The sequence below is a fragment of the Heliconius melpomene genome, chromosome 12 (genome assembly GCF_056956725.1).
Source record: "Heliconius melpomene rosina isolate 202511_hmr_F chromosome 12, ASM5695672v1, whole genome shotgun sequence".
In the NCBI taxonomy this organism is placed as follows: domain Eukaryota; kingdom Metazoa; phylum Arthropoda; class Insecta; order Lepidoptera; family Nymphalidae; genus Heliconius; species Heliconius melpomene.
Genome location: NC_140400.1, coordinates 9373374 through 9396049, shown reverse-complemented (window position 1 = coordinate 9396049; position 22676 = coordinate 9373374). Strand labels below are relative to the sequence as shown.

The 22676-nt window shown below is 32.2% G+C and overlaps 2 protein-coding genes across 4 annotated transcripts in view; both read left to right on the top strand.

Moving 5' to 3' along the window:
• The window catches only part of LOC146533791 (fibroblast growth factor receptor 4-like), an 86205-nt gene extending 69078 nt beyond the window's left edge, over positions 1-17127 (top strand). For all 3 annotated transcript variants that reach the window (XM_085194993.1, XM_085194994.1, XM_085194995.1), the window contains 6 exons: positions 8050-8116; positions 9828-9981; positions 11764-12018; positions 13543-13747; positions 15791-16002; positions 16759-17127. In XM_085194993.1, the coding sequence (XP_085051119.1) occupies positions 8050-8116; positions 9828-9981; positions 11764-12018; positions 13543-13747; positions 15791-16002; positions 16759-17051 (1186 nt within the window). In that variant the 3' untranslated portion in view covers positions 17052-17127. The remainder of the gene's footprint in view (positions 1-8049; positions 8117-9827; positions 9982-11763; positions 12019-13542; positions 13748-15790; positions 16003-16758) is intronic.
• A 152-nt stretch (positions 17128-17279) lies between these two features.
• Positions 17280-18390, top strand: LOC146533790 (uncharacterized). The gene is made up of 2 exons (XM_085195007.1): positions 17280-17466; positions 17545-18390. The coding sequence occupies exon 2, from the start codon at positions 17583-17585 to the stop codon at positions 18246-18248; it is 666 nt and encodes a 221-aa protein (XP_085051133.1). The 5' UTR covers positions 17280-17466; positions 17545-17582; the 3' UTR covers positions 18249-18390.
• The last annotated feature ends 4286 nt before the right edge of the window (positions 18391-22676 follow it).

Below are 22676 nucleotides of genomic sequence, written 5' to 3'. Positions count from 1 at the left end.
TAAATTAATTACTGCTTATATTTGGAATGCTTAAGTTATAAAGCTTCCGAGGGTCTTTTAAATATTTTTTTTGTTTAGATCGATTGAACGAATATTATAAATGTAAGTACTCAAGTGATCTTTGAGGCCCTCCAGACAACACAACTGTCTGTGACTATCAGATCAACTTCGACCAATTATAAAGTTAATTAAGTAAGCTTAATTAATTTAGAACTTTAAATAAATTATTTAGGCTCATTTAGAGGTACTATTAAAATAGATAATATTAGTGCAAAGATAAAATAATAAATATCTATTAAAATAAATAAGATGTTCGCTGACCACAGCAAAACTAAAGTAAATTAATATACATTAAGAAGAAGACAAACTTTAAAATAAAATGTAACTGCATTGATAGTAACCTTTGTGTGCTTTCTCGTAATTCTTTCTCGGTTGAAAGACGTTATAGAATAGTATCCTAAAAACGGAAAAAAAGTCTAATTAAAAATAGTTATAATTAAATAGGTAAACCAATAATATTTTCTGGACAATAGTTAAATATCCATATCCACCTGAATTAAGTGAAAAATAAAGATTAAAAAGATAATCCAGTCAACAGTTAATTATTATTGTGGTCATAACAACATTACAAAAGATCTTTAGCCTTATATGGGCATTCTAAGTGTTAAAATTGTTATACGTTTAGTTGTGAATCAATAAAATTATACAAGTTTGGAAAAGTACGTGGGTTGAGTAGATAGAAGCTGATATTAAGAAATAGTTGGCCTAATACGTTAGTCTAGGCTTTCGACATATTTGTTGTTAATAGTATAAAATGATGTTATAAAACTTTATAGAATCTGTCATGAATGGAATGGCTACATTTATATCTAGATAATTTTTGTACCTGTTGATTTCACAGTTCATGTAATGCCTCTAAAATTGAACAGAAAATAAGTGTGAAACATAGTGTCTTAACACTAGATTCTCTCTGCCGTGCCGTGTTATGCGTAAAAATTACTTTTTTAGAAACGTATAAAAATTTGGACGTAGCAGGGTTTGAACCGTCGCCTTTTGTTGGATATGTACCGTACTTGGACGGTTTTTACGGTTTCTTTTTGTAACAAGTATTTGATTTAAAGTATTTGAGTGTGAAATAACACTTTAAATGTAAAACTTTATTTTGAGATACGATCATATTATATAAAGGTATATATTTTCAATGTAAGCTTTGAATAAAACGAAAAATAAGTGACAAATTAAATCTACATAATATAAAGTTATTTTACTTGTTATCTTCAAACCTCAAACACGGAATGCGAGGTTGTCAGAGAGAATTTTTGATAACTTCATTCTATTTTAGGATTTAGGTGATATTTTAATTTATACCTTTTACTTATAACTCTGTCCGCGTGGTCGAATCTTAATTGGGTGACTTTAGGTTGAAACTACTAACGTGATTTAAAATATATACATACATATACCTATAACCTATAACAACATACATATATAACCTATAATAACCGTTGTCGATAAATGAACTATCTAACCCAAAAATATTTTTTTCAAACAATAGTTCCTGAGATTAGCTTGTTTAATCAAACAAATTCTTCACACAGCAGCAAAGTACACAGAGGGAACCCAGTGTTAACACACTCCGTTCCCCATTTTCCACCGAATTCTACAGGCATTGTGTATTGAGTGGCGGAACCCAACGCCATCCTTTGCCCTGACACCAGAGCGAGGAAATGGAAATATAAATTTAAATAAATATTTAATTTCTCTAATTAAATAAATTTTCTTAAATATTAACAATTGTTTCCGTCCAAGTGAGCAATATGGTTTCACCAAAGGCAAGTCCACTACGGATGCGGGTGCCGCACTCCTAAAGCACATTTATGACGCATGGGAGAGGTCACAAAATGCAATTGGAGTGTTTTGTGACTTATCTAAAGCCTTTGATTGCGTAGACCATGTAACTCTGTTGTTAAAACTAAAACATTATGGTATACAGGATACTGCCCTTGACCTTATTGCCTCATATCTAAACCAAAGAATCCAGACGGTTAGTATAAATAATGTAAAATCATCTGGATCTCCTCTAAAGATGGGCGTTCCACAAGGATCTATACTTGGTCCTCTTTTATTTCTTATTTATAATAACGATCTGCCTTTTTATGTGAAGAACCTATGTGATATTGTACTTTTCGCGGATGATACCTCTTTAATATTTAAGGTTGACCGAAATAAAATAAACTATGACGAAGTGAATAGTGCATTGTCGCATATTCTTCGTTGGTTTGATGTTAATAATCTAATGTTAAATGCTAAAAAAACGAAATGCATCGAGTTTGCTTTACCAAATGTAAAAAAACATAATTTTAATCTAATAATTAAAGGAGAACCTCTTAATGTGTCGGATTCAGCTATTTTCTTGGGTGTTACTATAGATTCCAAACTCCAGTGGAACGCTCATCTGGAAGCACTTGCAGATAAACTCAGCTCTGCCGCGTTCGCAATTAAAAAAGTAAGACAAATGACGGACGTTGACACTGCCCGACTAGTCTACCATAGCTATTTCCATAGTATTTTATCTTATGGAATGCTGCTATGGGGCAGTGCTTCAGATATAAATTCAATATTTATCCTCCAAAAAAGAGCCGTAAGATATATTTATAAACTAAGAGCGCGAGATTCTCTGCGAAATGTTTTCAAAGATGCAGGTATTATTACAGTTGCTGCCCAATTTCTATACTATAATATTCTCTTTGTCCGACAAAATATACATTGTCATAGTAAACATAGTGACAATCATACGATAGAAACGAGAAATAAAGATAAGCTTGTTACACCAAGTTTTCGCCTCCAGAAAGTTAATAAATCCTTTATGGGTCTGAGTATACGTGTATATAATAAAATTCCGCAGTGTATTCTTAGTTTGCCACTACAAAAATTTAAAATATCTGTAAAAAAAATTCTAACAAGTAAAGCGTATTACACTGTTCAAGAATATCTAGAGGATAAGCATGTATGGAATTAATGTCTATTGAATGTAATGCAGGATAGCTGCCAGCTAATGTAATAGATTGTACCATTGATTTTGAAAAGAGCAACTGTTGAGTTTCTTGCCGGCTCTTCTCAGCAGAACTGCCTTCCGAACCGGTGGTAGCTTTTTGTTCATATGTTCATTCGACGATTCAAAAGTGCTTATAATAATTGCCTATTTGAATAAAGAATATTTTGAATTTGAATTTTGAATTTGAATCGAACCCTCAACCAATCAGTTGACAATCACATAATATAGCCTGGTCAGTCATAAATAACATAGCCTGGTCAAAGCAAATCCCTCTTAGGTAAAACATATATATATATGTTCATATTTATAGTACAAAATAACCAAGTGAAGTATTATTACGAAATGGTAGCGCCATCTAGAGTCCTTTCGTGTGGGATCGGGGTCAGATCTCAGCGCCGTGCATAATGGTGCGTGGACGCATCGACGCTAAGATGCACTATCGCTGAAGACTGTGGTGCAAGTTATAAGCGTAGAGAAATCAACTTCACGCTGTATCCCGCACACAGCATAGTACGCAGAGAGAATCTAGTGTTAAGTTTCCGATGAATTCTGGAGGCATTCAATGGTGGAACTTAACACCACGCTTTACCTCGACACTAGAGCGAAGAAATGATGATATAAATCTATATAATTATTATCTTCCAAGAGTAGAGCTCTTAACAAATATTTTTTATATAATCGACTTAATATTTTTGATATTTTTTTATTTTAAATAATTTAGTTATAGATACTATTGTAAATGTGACTTCTAAAATTGCATAGTACACCTATGTATGCTATCATATTTTACTACCCTACATTCATTCTTTGTGCTCAACTGGCACGCATCTAAACGCCATATATCAAGAATTCAATTCAGTTACATTCATTCCTTTGAGTGAAAATCGAATCCACAAGCGTCACGTTTATAATCAGGTGACGGGATCACACAACATATTTTTATTATTATCAATTACCGTAGCTTCATGTTGAGATCCATCCAGAATGTCTGTAGCCTCCAAATATAAAACCTGATGTTATGGGTTATTACTGCACTAAAAAGATGTCTTAACTCCAACCTGTTTTCTTGGATATTTATAAAAGTCTGATGGTTCAGCTCATTTTAAATACAAATCGATTTTCATTTTTCTAATTAAAAATGTAAACTATTATATTTTATAATTACAATTAATTAATACAATTTATCCATAATTTTCCAACCTCATATATTTTACCCATAATTTTATATCATATTAATTTATTAAGCACGCCTTGCGAACAACACTTGGACCACTGCTCCAAATGAATTGCAAACATAAAGCCAAAGGGCAAGTGAATGGGACACACTGTGTACAGATATAGATCGATTTAGTAATATCCTTTATATAGTAATATACAATATATGTATGTATGTATGTATGTTGTAAACTTACTCATCAACTCCTTTTACGTAAACTAGATTATGTAATTATACTTAAGAGACGTAATCTATAGTAATTACGGCGTCCGTCGATTCAAATACTTGAATAGTTTAATGGAAGAATTGGCACCATATTGTATGTAATAATAATATAGATAGATGGTTGTAGGTTCGATTCCTGTTTGGGGAAATTATTTATAATATATTTTCATTTCGTCGCTCTAATAACAAAGCAAAGCGCTACATTGAGTTCCACCATTTAGCACGAATGAGATCATGATTATTTGGCAAAATGTGGAGAATGGAGTGTCTTAAATTCAAATTCAAATTCAAAATATTCTTTATTCAAATAAACTTATTATAAGCACTTTTGAATTGTCAAATGAACATATGAACAAAAAGCTACCACCGGTTCGGAAGGCAGTTCTGCTGAGAAGAGCCGGCAAGAAACTCAACAGTTGCTCTTTTCAAAATTAATGGTACAATCTATTACATTAGTTGGCAGCTATCCTGCATTACATTCAATAGACATTAATTCCATACATGTTTGTCCTCTAAATATTCTTGAACAGTGTAATAAGCTTTACTTGTCAGAATTTTTTTTACTGATATTTTAAATTTTGGAAGTGGCAAACTTTTAACACTAAGTCCTATTTATGTATATATGTAAACCACTATATGTATAGTTATATATGATTATAGATAGATATTCACTTACTATAGACACCCCTTTCCATTTCATTAATTCTCCCCTCTACCCAAAGGTTGTCTAGAAGAGGTCGTTTATTTATCGATAAGGCCGCCTTTTATACTTAATTTATATATGTTTCTTTCAATGTTGTCATCGTGCCGATAGTGGTTTCAGTATTTTTTATAATAATTTATATTTAAAAATGTAAAATTTCTTCTCTTGTATAATAAAAGTATACATATATCACATATTTAAAAATATTTACAAGAAAAAAACTAAACACACGTCAATTTCCCCAAATACATTATTTGTCAAACTAAAACAGACAAAGTATTAAGCCTTGTTTCGACTTGCGTGATAAGTTTCAGTTAACTTACTTGACATATTGATCTCTTCTAGTTTTTCATAAGAAAAAAGAAATAAGTAAATAAGAAAACGCGATGGTTGCGGTGAATCTCAAACGAAGGCATGTTTTTATGTAATAATTCTTCTTTCCTTCCTTCGTCTTTAACTTTATATTACCATTTCTTCACTCTGATGTCCAGGCAAAACGCGGCGTTGAATTCTGCCACTCAACACGCAATGCCTCCAGAATTCGGCAGAAAATGGGCAACGGAGTGTCTTTACACAAGGTTCCCTCCGCCTACCCTGCTGTTTGCGAGATACAGCGTGAAGCTAATTTATTATTGATTCTTCAATCTGACTTGACAGATCGCAGCGTTGTGTTCCGTCATCATTGTACGCAATATATCTGAAAAAGGCATTATGGTATAAAGAAATAAGTATAGGTATTCCATATCGTTCTCATACAATCAAATTAACCTCTGATCTGACCAAAATCAATATGCGAAGTCTATAATCATTTTAGTTGAAATTACTAGGAAAAGTAGCGTAATGTAATAAGCATATTATGTAGAGAAATTGCATTGCGACTAATACCGATTCTCGTCTGATACATCGTCTCCGGAGCTTAAAGACTGAAAGTTCTATTATATGGACGAAGCAAAAATAAATAAAAAAATATATGAGGCCAGTGACTGTAAGCGCGACGTTTGTGGATTCAGATCCCACTCGACGGAATGAAATATATTTAATATTTCATCATCATCATCATCATCTGGTATCGAGACCAAGCGCAGCATTGATCAATACGTAATACCTCGAAAAATTCGGCAGAAAGTGAGAAACATAGTGTCTTAACACTAGGCTCTCTGTAACGCGATATTCTGGGTATAATTCACACTCGGGAAACAATATGTTAATTTTGCTTTATGATAAGACAATGCGCGGCGTTTATTTTCACCACTCAACGCACGATGTCTTAATATCAGGCAGAATGTGGAGAACGAAGTGTTTTATCACTTAGTAAAGAAATAAAATCACTAATATACTTAAATGGATATCAGATCAGTTAATAGTGATGTGCACAGTAAAAGCTTTCAAATAAAATATGAATATTAAATGAACAGGCAAATTAAGCTTAAATTTAAATTGAATTGTTTATATCAATTTCTTATGAGTGGTTTACGCGTGTGAACGGACGTCGGTGAGTAAATTGTTACGTAAATATTACGTCACGCGGACCGCGGAGTGACCTATGACATAGATATAGAGGTTGTATTGTTTTTATCGATATTTTTTTTATTTTATTACTTTGTTTAACTTACTAATGGATTAAATTCTTCTTATAAATGTTTTTAATTTAAATATAGTATTAAATTGTATTGTTATCATATATCTAGCGTAGTCTATAAAACGTTAAACAAAGTGAATATGCCATTAGATTCAAAACATTGTAATTGTAAGATTATAAAACGTGGAGCATACGTTAAAGTAAATGTGTATTTTTATTAATTATGGAAATATATATTTTTTAAGTTTGCATGAAAGGCTCTAGTCTGGTCCAGTAATAAAATAGAGATCCTTACTTACTTAAGTAAGTATAAAAAGTGATATTCGTGTACATATTTATTCTAAAACATGGGAATAAAATGCATAGTTCCAAACAAAATTAGAACAAATTATCTAACATTACCTACCTAACTTAACCTATTAAATATTAATCCACACTTCTCTTCTTCTCCAATAAGAGGCATTACAACAAACTTATAACATAATCAATAAGTTCTTGTACCTTCAAAATGAGTATCAGATAGTAAAGTTAATGTAATATATCGATAAAAATATGTAATAGTAAAAAACGATAAAAATATGTAATGACACAATATCGATAAAAAATTATCGAAGTTGGTCATATCTATTCTGATTGCGCACTGCGGCTAGTGACGGGATGCCCTCAATGTAGCAATGATTCTCCCACAGATGATGTGATTTTTTACATAGCATATTTATTTATTTTTTATAATAGATTGATTTAGATATTTTTTTATAGTAGACATTTTGTATTTTTTTTTATCATCGTACATTCCAAGCATTTGTACATGGTTGAGCTTTGCCTCGTTACCAGAGCAAAGAAATGAAAATAGAAGTACTAAAAAATAGGAAGAACTTTCTTTTAACTAAAACATTATTTATGCATTATATTATATTCATTTGCAATATTTTACATTTCAAGACGTTGTATATATCTAAATCAGAGACAAGTAAAGAATAGAGTAGCATATGTCTCGGTTTTTTTATTGATATAGGATATATATGCCTAAAAATTATTTATACTATTTTAAAATGACGAATAAGCTCACAAACAAATCAGTAGACATTTCAACAAAAAACAATACAAAAAATCTAATAGAAAATTAAAACTAACAGACAGAAATTCCAATTCCATTTATGTGTACATAAGTACCAATTTCATAAAAGAAAAAGACTAAAAGAAAAAAGTTTTTTAAACATCGCTAACATCATTGACTTAAGTATTTTTCTTATAAACAACTTTCTTTACAGAAACACCGAAATAACGTCTCGAGGTCAAACTGAGGAGAGCCCACTCTACGTTCACAAGGAGTTTCAGGTACCTCAAATTTAATACTATAAATTGTATATTAAATCAATATTTTCCATTACGCTTTCGATAAAATTAGCTGTATAGAACCCGGGCGAAGGACAAGATTGTAATTTATATTATCGTTTTAATAATAAATTAGATACTGAGAGATATGGCCTCAAACAGATGTCACACGGTTCTCTTCTATTTTTAGGGTTCCGTAAAGGTGCCTTTAGAGGAAAAAAGGAACCCTTATAAGATCACTTTGTTGTCCCTCCGTTCGTCCGCCCATCTATCTATCTGTCAAGAGCCTTTTTCTCAGGAACGCTTCGAGATATCGACTTAAAATTCGAACTATATATCGTAAAAAACGCGTATTTCGACACTTTAAAGGGAATCAAAATTAAAATTGTACTTCTGATTGACCTAGAATTATAAAATTTTGCATCTAGCATCTACAGAACAAGTTTTGGAAAAAACTATCCGTTTGTGATTAAATGCTAAAAAATAACCTTAAAGAAGAATCAGCCTTAAAAGGGTTGCAAAATGAAGATGGCTCTGGCAAAACTATGCTTGAACTTTAGGAAAAGTTCGATATCTCGAATTTTAAACAAAATTGAGAATGAACTTAATGATAATAAATCAAATATCACCATATCACGACTCTAGTGACACAGAATGGCAATTTAGTTAAATTATTTTAACCGCTACAGCGGCAGTAATTACTTTCACTTTGTACGTTAATTATTTAAACGCGTTCTACAATTATGCGGTGAAAATTTCATATTAAATTTTGTATAGAAAATATTTTGAGGGAAAAAAATATTTATTATTTTTAAAATAGAGTACAGTTCTTTGTAGGAATTAAGAAATTAAATCAATTCTGTTTGAAAATAGTAATGGAAAACATCAATAGTCTAATTAGTTAGAGCATTTGAAAGTTTCCTCACAGGCAGTCACATAGTCTTGCATTTCTTCAGCGACAGAGTACCCTCTTCCCTCTCTAACACTAGGTTCCCTTTGCCTACCCAACTATATATAAAAATAAAAAAAATATTATAATTAAAAGACCCTTGTTTCATATAAGTACGTACGTAGAAATAAGAACTATTCAAATAACGCTATTATCATCATAAAACATTATTTCATTCTGTATGATAAATAAAATGAGAACCTAATAATAAATTAGTATTTAGGTACATACTGTTCTCGTTACTAGCAAAATCTTTTCAAATTATTCTATACGAGCTTTGCTAAGCTAACCTAATAAAATAGTTATTTTTTAGTTATTTAAAATTTATTGAATTTGGATTATACTCTTATTTTATTATTTTTATATGCATTTATTTTTTATTTTCACAGTGGCATGTTACAGGTAAATAAACAAATACTCAATTCTAAAATTTCTATTTTTTAACACAATGTACTTAAAAATTTGTGAATCCGCTACAGATCAAATATGCATTTTATTTTGTTTCTTTTTATATATATATAGATAATTAATAAGTGAGCCAGTCGAGGAGCAGCAGCACAAAGGTGTGACTGTAACGCAACGGTTGTGGGTTCGATCCCCACTCGAGGAAGTGAAATATTTATTTACGTATAATATTTCCATTTCTTTGCTCTGGTGTCGAGGCAAAAGCGCGGCGTAGAGTTCTGCCGCTCAACAAGCAATGCCTTCAGAATTTGGCAGAAAGATTTAATCTGTAATATGTCTTATATTTAACATTTGTTTCAGCCTGAAGAAATCGCCACCGACCACTGGGAAGTAGCGAGATCTCGGGTGCATTTGGGCGTGCTGATAGGAAGCGGTGCGTTTGGACGCGTGCACGCCGCCCAGCTGGACATGCCGGGAGGAGAAACTATTACGGTTGCTGCTAAAATGCTTTGTGGTAATTTTTTCTTACGTTGTATTTTCTGCTTCACTGTATACCAGAGGCTGACGTGGAGCAGCATCTGACTTAATATGTTTGACGGTTATGAGTACAATTCCCATTTGGGGAATGTTTTATTTCGCCCCGGACAAGATAAAGCTCGGCGTAAAGTTCCGCCAATCAACAGACAATTGTAATGGGCGTGCGGAAACGGAATGTCTTGATTGCATCTGACTACAATCGCGGCTGTTGTGGATTCGATTTCCATTCAGAGAAGTTAATTATTCTGAATACCTCTCTCTTGTAAAAAGACAAAGCACGGTGTTGGGTTTTTTTTCTCAACTCGCGATGTTTCGAACATTGAGTGGAAAGTGGGTAACGGAATGTTTTCACACTAGGTTCCCTCTGACTATCCTGCTATGAGGGAAAAAACTAGAATGCTGTAAAATTCTACTTATGTATATTATTAGATTAAGAAAATAAACGGTGTATAGTACTTTAATATTCCTTTGTAATAACTTATTACAGATATTTCCTAAGTAACCTTATCTTACAGTTAAAATACACTTATAATTGTTTTTCTTTTAAATTACTGTCTTGTTTTCTTACAAAATTTTCTGCCAAATTAAAATTCGATCTTAATATTTTACTAATCATCGATTTTCACTTTCTTCAGGGACACTTCATCAATACAGTCTGTGTACATAAAACGTATTGGAATTTAGTTGTTTAGATATTGAACTACTACTTAAAGTCCAGGACAAGTGATTTATTTTGTTAGCTCGAGTCTTAGGCGTCTTTTAAACGATTTATATAAGGAATTTTCGTAAAATATACACCATTTTAGTATTTTATGAAATGAAAATGTATATTTATGGTAATTGTTTTGATGTCCTAATTACTTATTATTTACCTATCTCCCGCACATTGCTCAATAAATAGAAAAATATATAGTTTGGCAATGAAATCTCCACTCTACATTTGTTAAAATACGTTTTAGATTATGATTAAGACGTATAGAGACCATCTTGAACACAGTGGTAGCAAAATCTGACTGCTACCGCGACGGCTATGGGTTAGCCGTTTTGAATGGCGGAATTAAACGCTGTATTTTTCTTACCAGATAAAAACATACATATATTTTGATGAAAGATTTCCATTTGTTATCGATACAGCGCCTTTTAGGCCAAATATCTTGCTATCTTGCGACATGAATGTACACGCCTAATGAATTTAGTGTTTACAATTAGCATTACATAAAGATGCCTAGGAAATGAAAGTTAGGCCAAGCTGGGTATTCCACTCGTGTCGTCCGTCAGACCGGTTAAATTGCCTTGTTCCGCTTTGGAAGGTGTATTTTTACTTTGCTAAACTATTAGGCCATTGTTTTAGTTTATGTAATGTAATAAAATTATAGGAGAACTGCCGTTTGTATAATTAGAGGGTTTGTTAGTAGGTCAATAGTTGGCTCTCGATGAAGATATTTACTTTTATAGGCATTTATAACATATTGGCTATGCTTTCATAAAGTACGAAATAATCATAAAATTCTTGGATTTTCGCGTATTACTAAGAATAGAATAGGGAACACTTGGTTCTCAGGTTCCCTCTTAGAACTACAGGGTTCTTTCAGAAATTAGATAATTTAACATAGAACACAATTTGTAGCTTAGAGCTTCTATATTATTCCACTTTATAGAATTTATTTATATAAGCTTTAATCTTCAATAATGCACGTAATTGGTATAAAACTATAACAACAATAACAACAATTATCAACTTTTACAAATACATTTTCAGATTCAGCAACAGAGGAAGAAATGCAAGATTTCCTTCGCGAGATTGCTATGCTGAAGCACGTTGGGTCACACAAACATGTTATAAGACTCATAGCCTGTTGTACAAGCCGATCTCCTCTTATAGCGCTATTGGAACACGCTCCAAGAGGTGACCTCTTAACTTTACTTCGGTCGGCAAGAGGTAGACGCAATATTGAAGTTCAGAAGAGCGAAGAATCTGAAAGAACTGCTAATGGACGACCTTCGGAAGCTGATAGTAAGTAGAAAGTATTAGTGCTTCTTATTTATTACTAAAATGGCTAAGTTTAAAATAGATATATTGTTTATATTTTAAGTAAGTGCATGAAATTGTTTCTTTTTCTTTAGTTTTAACCTTTTAACTAATAACTACAGTAATATGACTTGTATAAACATAGGTAACATAAGTATGTATATAAAAACTACTTATTATTACAATGTATCCCCAGGTAGCAGGGTAGGCAAAGGAAACCTGGAAACCTAGTGTTATAACTCTCCTTTTCCTATTAAGACACTTCTGTTCCCCACTTTCCATCAAATTCTCGAGGCATTGCGGGACCTATATATAATATTTCATTGCTCCGAATGGGAATCAAACTCACAACCGTGGCGTGTGTTCTCACTCCACGACAGCCTCCAAAAAGCATTTATTATTTCAAAAGAAATATTTTTCTTTCAAAACCTTCTACAGAATCTAATACCAATGATGAGTTTAATCCTTTTTTTTTCCCTTTTTCAAAGTCCGATACATTTACTTGAGATGAATGTACAAAAAGGCTTTTATGACCTTTCGTTTTAAAATATATATTATCATGTAAAAAGCATTATGAATGAATTTCCTTCTATTTCATTATATTTATGAACAAATAATATTTTAATGCTATTAATATTACCGATCGGTTTGATCATATTTTTTCAAGCAAGAAAACAAAGTGACATTATATTTTATTGAATGAATAATTACATCAGTTCATTGAGTAGGTACATAAAATATACATTTGTATTGAAAATAAAATATTTAAATAAGTATAGGTACGTATTAAATATTTTCTGGGTATTGATATATGAGGCGCAGATGGTCCGTTGTTGTTTTAATTCTATTTGAGGGAATGAAGTACTTTTCCTTTTCGCATTTTTAGAAGACATAGATACGATGCCTTCATTAGGATAGAAAGTGAAGAACAGACATTAAGTTTTCCCTACCTATCCCGCTATATGAGTCAAAAAAATTATCACATTAACATTCCTGCGCCTGTAACTTAACAATAGCAATGTTTTAAATAACATTACAAGTTACATTATTTCAATAGGTGCCTACTTAATTTGATATTTATATCCCACTAAAAGCTCTATTTATTCTATTATTTTGGAAATCCGAAACTTATATTTTATTCAAAGTTATCTCATTAAAACTTATTGCGTATAAGTGGTTCTAAGAGAAATGTAAGTTGAAATTTGTTCTCAAGTTTATATTTACATTTTTTCAACTTTTTCTTTCTTCGTGTACCTATCGCGGTTTTTGTACAAATATTGCTTTTAGTTTAACATTCCGAAATAAATTGAAGAAAGAATTTCTTATTATTTATATAAGATTAATTTAGATTTAAAATTGTTACAAATATAACATTTTTAATAATGTTACGACATCGGATATCCTAATTATTTTATGTATAAAAAATGAAAACATAGATAAGACAATATTAAAGAAAAGAAAAAATATTAAAGAAATGATTACAAAATTGGCCACTCTTTTAATTTTCAGCGGAGTATACAAATCTCAGTGACTCTGATCCCCCTTTATACGGAAACTTTGATGAGAAGACAAGCGATAGTTCAGGGCAACGCAGAACAAACGATCACTACGTCGCCGAACCAGCCCTACATTTGGATAGTTCGACGATGCGCGACTATGCCTTGCAAGTTGCGTTAGGAATGAGACATTTAGAAGATAGAGGGATAACACACAGGTATATATACCTATAAATTACTTAAATTACTTTTTTTGTATCTAAGTAGTTTTTTATTTTATATTATTTTTAACTTTTCAGAGGAGGAAAGGTAGAGGAAACCTAGTGTTAAGGCACTCCGTTTCTCACTGTCCACCCAAATTTCGAGATTGAGTGTTATGTGGTGGAACTCAACCCCTTGTCTTCTTACCAGGGCGAGGAAATAAAAATAATTCTTCTAGGAACACGATTTGAACTGAAAGCCACAACAACGAAGATGATTTTTCATTTAATCCCCACGCAGATAAATTAATTATTTTCATTTCTACACTCTGGTACGACAGTGCGGTTCTGAGTTTCGATACAACCCACAATGTCTCGAATTAGGAAAAAAAGAAATCGATTCCCTTTACGGTACGACTGTAAAGAGTAAACCCTGCTTCAGCAGGGCGGAAAAAAACGGAAAAAAATACTAAGAAAATACGTCGAAAAAAATTGCAAACTTTCGAATAACTTTTCATAAAACAATATTAATATTTAACCAACTTCCAACAGTGTTTTGCCTGCGGACTGCGGTTGCCGTCACAATTTACCTTGATTTGTTTAAGAAACAAACATGTTCGGAACTCGAGACAGTTAAATAAATTAATATTTACTTCCATGTTAAAAACATCAATACCAAAAATTATACATATTTTTTATTTCTTTACGCATTGTAAATGAATAAGCGAAAATAAATAAACAAGCGGAATAGTTAGAATTAGTATGAAGCGCCTATTATATTTTGGAGCAATAAACTAATAACTCAATTTGCTAAGATATAATACTTTTAGAACATATTAGTTCATTAACAAACGTATATAATATATTTTTCTGCGGCGGGCGTCCTACATAATATAATAAAGGAATAAGAGAGGTCAAAATAATCTTTAAAGAGACTCATCAAAAAACTCCCGAGCTATTTAGCTTGTGAAGAGTCGCCTAGCAACGGTTGCTTAGCAACCTGATTCATGGTATAAATCCGTAAACCTCCTTACAAGCCTTATCGCATCGCATAGAAAAGACAACTTTAACGTATAGATTTAAGTATTGAAATCGAACGCATGTGCTTAAAATAATTGAAGGCAAAAACTTGGTACCATATTATTTAACATGAATAATGTGATAATAATGGATCTCTCAATTTGGTTTAATGTAAACTTCGAATTTCGAAGTGACCTATATATTTGAGATTAACTTAATAATTTTTATTATATTATTACTTTTTGTAATTGGACGAGCATTATGTCATAGCTTTGTCTGTTGCTAAAAGAATTTCTTTTTCTATAACTTTATTTTAAAACACTGAAAAATATAATAGTGACTCTATTTAAAATTAAAATTAGCAGTTGCAGCTTAAAAACATATATACATATATATGTAATAAATAGATAATATTCTATTCAATAAGTATATATTTACTGTAACATATGTATTTAAAAAATCCCTTACTAACTGAGTGACAATTCTAAATTTTTCAACCAAAAAACGGAAATAAATAAGTATATTTCTTATATTTCTTAGACCACGTAAATAAAGCGGATATCTTTATTAGGTTATACATAAATAATATCTATATGAATTTATGAGTACAACAAAATAAATCTATTTCCTTTCGAAATCATACGTAAAGTGCTTACAACAATGTTCATCTTGATTTGGAACATTAAACTTCTGTAGAATATGAAATAATGTTATTCTACATTACGGTTATTTATCATTGTCGCCAAACTTCATATAGATTCATATATTTCTTCATATAATAACATATTTTCTCGAATATTAAATAAATATACCTTAGAGTATAGTAATAGGCAATTAAGGCGCAGTGGAAAAGTATCTGACTGTAAATGGGTCCGGGTACGATCCCCACTCGGGGAAATTAATGATTTTCTTTTCTACCCTCTGACAAGGCACTCTAGTGTTACTTTTTTCTAACTTCCTCGGCTATTTTTACTATTTAATTAATAATAAATAGTAAAGATTTAAGAATTTACATAAATCGAAAGCATTTTTTTATTATAGAGACCTGGCAGCTAGAAATATCCTAGTAGATGGAGCTGGCGTATTAAAGGTTGCTGATTTCGGCCTATCCAGATCCGGTGTATACGTCCACACTCGGTCTAGACCAGTGCCGCTACGGTGGCTGGCTCCAGAAGCTATATATAGTTCGAAATACTGGAGTGCCAGCGATGTTTGGGCATTCGCCGTACTTCTGTGGGAGATAGCTACGCTAGGTAGGTATTTTAGTAAATAAAAAAATCTCATTGATCATTCTAAAATTTCATAGATAAAATTATGTTTTGCAAAATTTAAACCTGCATCCAATTTAGCTATATTTAAATATAGTTAGCTCTCTATACGCTTTAGTTGTTGTGTTGTTTGTGGACGGAATATCATACTTGTTGTTTTTATCATAAGTATCCAAATTCCAAACTGGAATAAGTAATAAATAATAAAGAATTTTTCAATGAAGAAAGAAGTGTGTAGTATTAACTAGGTTGTTAGCTAGTTAGGAGGTTTGTCTATTATGCTATTTGCGTAAGGCTAAACCAAAATGTTTAAATAACTCTTAAAAGAATAAATGTATTAAGCCCCAATAAGTTATAATTTTTATATAAATATTTGACAAAATAATGTACTGCTATAAACATATACCACATTATAAAATGCTCCTACTTTCTTTTAATAGCAATTACGCTAGTTGTTTACTTTGATAATTTATATTTCATATCGATGTTACCGATTTTTAATGTTCAGGGAATTTTCTAGGCCTAATTGGGACAATTAAACTGTACCTTTCATGTGTCTTCTTTTTATTTTACTGGACACAAATGTTTATTATCAAATGTATGAAAAATATACTGAAAAGTTTCTTTTTTTTCTGCTTCACGCAGTATCCCACATGAAGCAGGGTAGACAGAGAAGATTCTCAGAGAAGGAGACTGAAAAGTTTCTTTGGCGTACTAAATTTTTCTTTTTTTCAATTTCAGGTGGCTTCCCCTACGCAGAACTAAGTAATCAAGAAGTACCACAATATTTAACTGATGGTGGAAGGCTGCCAAAACCAGCGCGCGCTTCCATCAGCCTCTACCAACTTATGACAGAATGCTGGTCAGACGACCCCCACGACAGGCCAACATTTGCCCAAATAGTGGACAAACTGACTGTTCAACAACAATTATATGTGGATCTCGACTGCGTTTTTCCCCCTATAGAAGATAATTGCACTAACTCTAGTGACTACGACTTTACTAAATTTAACGGTGTACTCAATGACCGATGACCTATTCAAAGACTGAATATTTTTATTGTTGTTATTATTCCCATTGCTTTATACATTAAATGTATGTAAATTAAAAGACTTTATTTTGTCTCTACTTCTTAAACAATGAACAAAAAATGGAAAAAAAATAATAAAATATATATATTACTTCAATATTATTGGCTACAGCACTAAGCTATCAAATACCGTGACCATAACACATTAATCAGTTACAAATCTAAGATATTTTATTACAAGATTTATATTGTTAATCTACGCTCAATTTCACAATTCCAACTACTAGAAAGTTATGCATTAACAACAGAGAACGAATTACAGTAGAAAATCAAAAGGAAAATAAATAAAATCCTCTTGATGTTTGAAATACAATGCATTTAATAAAAGTGAAAATGACAATCGCTTTAAAACAAATCAGGTAAAATTGCCAAATTTCTTGCTGTGGCAACTTTAGCTAATAATATAGATATTATAACCAGTTTACTTTTCATTTCAGAATTTCATAAATGTTATATATTCACGAAAATATTTGAGATGTGTTGTAAAGTAAACAAATCAGTTTTCATACTTCTGTTCATATTAGATATATTATTAGGAGCAAAATTGCCAGATCCGGAAAACGACACGCTTATATTCATAGCGAATCCGGTCGAAGCCGACATGCCCGGCCACTGGATGCCATTAAGTATAGTTAAGGTAATTTTAGGAGGAAGTACCACTCAAGTAAAGAGGTTAGTTCAGACTGTATCGATAGGCTATCCATCTACTACGGCAACAACGACCACAGAAGCACCTACTAATCCTCCTATGGCTACTACGACTACTACTACAGAAAAGCCGCCAATACCAACTACAACTCCGCCTAAGAAAATCGATCCAACTACGACAACGACGGAAGCGACGACGACCACAGAGAAAGTTACTACGAAACCTCCTGTACAAGCTCCGACTACAACTACAAAAGCTACAACAACAACAACAATACCTACTACTACAACAACAGAAGCAACAACAACAACAACACCTACTACTACAACAACGCCTACTACTACAACAACAACTACTACTACAACAACAACTACTACCACTACCACTACTACTACTCCCAAGCCCACAACAACTAAACCTCCCAAAACTAAACCAAATAAACCGGTGAGAGGAAAACCGGCAACTGATAATCACGAAAATACTAATACGTAGTTAATAAATCGAAATATTATACTATATTGTAATTTTTTTTTCATATATTTGTAGCCCACAGGTGGGGAAATGTGTTTATTTAGATTATGATAGATTTTTAATGGCTAATTTGTAATCGTTCAAAATGTCAAATTCTAAAAAGAAATTAAAAAGTAAACGGAAATCGTTGAACATACATGGTGTAAATGGATATAATATGCTGATATTCCCTAACGGTAGGCTATCTTACATATATTCAGAATCAAAAAATAAAATGGAAATTTAAAATTTTCTGTGTCCCATTTACCGCCGAATTCTGGAAGCAATGCTTGTTGAGTGGCGAAACTCAACGCCAGCGCTGTGCTTTGTTGCCATAGCGTGGAAATAAATATATTAAATATTTCATTTCTTCGAATGGGAATCGAACCCACAATCTGTCGCGTTTATAGTACAGACGCAACGGGCCGAGATTGTCAGATTTGTAAAGTCATGTCAACAACATATTTTTATACGCTTTCTCATCAAAACGGGAAATAAAGCAGTACTTAGGCACTAATATGAAATTTAAATTCCACAAGAGCACAACTTTCAACAAAGATATCATACATAGAAGAAAATGTGCAAAAACAAAAATTTTCACCTAAATTTTAAATTAAAAATCTCAATTCCCAAGACCCTTTAAAATTCCCTTGCAAATTTCTCTATACTAAATAAAAAGAACAAACGAAATCAAAATAAATAAGCAATTTTAAAACAACCATCTCATGGGTCCATCATTATACACGAAATTAACTTCGACCCGACTGCCTGGGACCGCCTGGGACCGGCTCGGCATACTTTTATAAAACTTTTTTGTTTTATTTCAAATGTGTTGAGGTTGTTTGTTTAAGAAATATTTTAATAAAATAAAATGAATGATTATTTCATTTTGTTTCTAACATCAAATTGTAGAGTTGTGTTCTTTTTTATTTATATGTTATAGCGCAAAGGAGGCACTCGTGGCGCAGCGGCACAGCACGTGTACCCGTTGCGGGTTCGATCTCACTCGAGGCAATTAATTATTTAAAATTTTTATTTCTATGCTATGGTAACAAGATATTGCTAAGGTAACAAGACAACACGCGGCTGTGAGTTCCGCTACTCAACACACTGGGTTTAGACATCCCTATTATACACCATGCATAAAGGCGTTATACATCATGCTGGTGTGGATCCAAATCTCGCCCTTTATACTAAAAATGTAGGTTACTTCTCTACCTAAGCAGTCGGTAGTCAACAACCTATTTAAGGAACTATCTGAAAAACCTTCCATATAGTTTTTTTTTGTAGATAAATACAAAAGGTATATAAATGATAACTTCTACTTCTACCACCCTCCAAAATAAAACATAAAATTTGTCCCAAGAAAATATGTAGATAATAGAACTTTATGACTCAAACAAAAACACATTTGTTTAAAACACTTCAAAAACAAAACAACATGTCTAGACATGCACTTAAGAGGAGAGCGAGTAAGTTATCTTTGGTATAAACGTGTAACAGACAGCGCCACCCATAAAACATAAATCCTGGCCTAAATGGCTATTGTTTACCGGCCAACCCTTATCGCCGATCTGATAAGGCTTCCCTTTTGTCTATTTTACTTGAAAATTATTATATAATAGCGATTAAATACTTTTCCACAAGTATTATAGCAGTGACAAAATCAAGCGTGTGATTGTAAAAGCGATGGTTGTGTGTTCGATTCCATTCGGGGGAAGAAATTATTACTTATTAATATTTTGATTTCTTCGCTCTGGTACTAAGGAAAAGCGCGACGTTGAGTTACGCCAGGAGTTAGAGTGGGGAACGGAGTGTCTTAATAGTAGATCTCTCTACCCACCCTGCTATATGCGGAATGCAACGTGAAGAAATAATTATAGCAAAATTATTTGCTAAACATATTTTCAAAACATTTTTATATGAACTTCGTCTCTCCCTTTCTGCTGCCCATTTAATGACTACGACGGCAAAGGTCTGGTAAAAAGATATTCTGAGCACTCTTCAATTCACTCACAAACACAACTCAAACCAATCCGGGAAAACAAAAAGCTAAAGCGGAATGACTTGTCATTATGCCCTCTCTCTGTGAGTTCCTCAATATATGACGAATTTTTTATTCGTTATAAGTTCAATTCAGTTAATTTTCATTATGGCGTTTCAAGATGAACACAAAATTAGGTATTTCTCTGATGTTACTTTGTATGGAGTACATATGATGGATTGATTGGTACAAAAAAAAACAAATTAGGTACGCAAGAATAGATTTCATGTTAATAAGACAACAAGTAGCAGATAAAAAAAATCAGATTTAACATAATATTCTAATAAATAAAAAAGGGTAGAAATGATGAAATTGTGATGAAATTTGGGACATAGCAGAGTATGCCTAGTGACCTTTTGCCAATACATTTTTTATTATATTTATATTAATACTAGCGACCCCCTTGCGGCTTCGCCCGCTTTTACTACTGGATTATTCATATAATGTATGTTTGCAAAGCACTTAAGATAATGTGAAAATTAATTAAACTCTAATGCAACCCGCATTTTCGTAGTTTCAATAAGGATTTTCCAATTGTTTTACACAGCAAGGATTTTTTAGTTGGTACCGTAATTTTAAGTCTGTGCTACTAATCTTTTCAAGTACTTATTAAAATATGTATATTTAAATTACTATTTTTAGATAGTTAAATGACTATTTTTAAACGGAAGAAATTATAAACAAAAACCCTACCTATTAATAACTACTACAAAAAATATGAAACCAAATATATCGCGCTGAAATAATACATTCAACTCCAATTATCCAATACGTGCAAACGCATCTAAATCTTCGTTGCTATGCCTCTATAGCGGGCGGGTTTTTTTTTCGAGCTTGTGGTTAATGCTGAAGAGGGGATTCTGTCCCTGATGAAAAGCAAACACTACGTGGCTGCCTGTCAGGAAAATTAAAAAGAATGCATTGGCCGGGAATCGAACCCGGGCCGCCCGCGTGGCAGGCGAGCATTCTACCACTGAACCACCGATGACTGCTCATGACGCGCTTGTATAAGCAAACCGTCGCGGGGCGCGTTTCGCAGCAAGGATGTTTTGATATTGTAACAACTTCTAAAGTACTTATTAAAATGAAAAAATAGTAAAAGAGAGTTTTGATCTACATTAAATGGCCAACGTAACTAATATACCTACTTATTTATATGCTGAGAGTAAGGGATAAGTAAAACTTGAGTCGGCACAGCTGATGTGTCAACGGCGGGATGTGTTAACAATTAAATGCGTTTTTCTCTAATACTATTCGCAATTTCGAAATAGTGTAAAAAGCAAATTTTATCTTCGTTTATCGTTGAAAATTAATAAAGTATTTTAAAGGATAAGGATTAATACCATTATGGAAAAATATCCCTCACAATAAAAAATATATTGAAATTACAATTTTTAGACAGAAATATGATCACTACACGTTATTCTTAAAAGATAAAAATATGCTGTCGCGGACTTTTTTGTAGATCTTATTAAGAGGAACAATTCAAAACTCCAGTACATTTTTTTCATGTAGTACTTACCATTAAAGCAGCGCATGCGCGAAAGTGTCTCAACGGGTAGGACTTTATACACATTTATCGTATTTATGTTAATTTACATAAGAATGTACAAATAATAAACTATATATAAACCTTCTACGAAAAATACTCGACCTAATGGTGAAAACCGCATAAAAATCCGTTGGGTGGTTTAGAAGAAGAAGAGTTAGAAAGTTCAGACAGACACGAAAAGCGACTTTGTTTTATAAGATATAGGATTCACTCAAATGGCAATTTAAAAACATTATTCGTGCTGAATGCATAAAAATCAAGGAATATTCGAAATAAACACTACTTTTTTAAACACAAATAAATTCAACTGCAATTTAAGACCACACACAGAATCCACAAAATTTCTCCCGCATACCTAATTAGGTACAAAATTGGAATTTTAACGTTCTTTTGTTTTTCCTAAATTCAACAATAGAGGTCTGGAGTAGTTTATGTGAAAAGCAAAAACTGGCGAATCTCTTACCTGTGTTGTTAAAAGTTAAATTCTTCTCAAGAAATAGTAGTTTAAGTGAGTCATGATAGTTAGTGGACAAATTAGAACAAGAAGACAATATTTTTGGCGCCAGTCTCTTTAGTTTATTATTTATGATATTGTTTAAGTAAAATACCGACGACACCGCCAAGTTGGCGACGACCGAGAATTTTTCCTTTTATTTACATTTTAATTGTAAAAAATGTTTTAATTGTTAAAACCAATAAGTTTTGATAACAAAATATATACTTCTATATTAATATTATAAAGCTGAAGCTTAGTTGAGCGGGCTTATCTTGGGGACTACACCTAAGAATTAAAATGTACTTGCGGTAAGAGTTA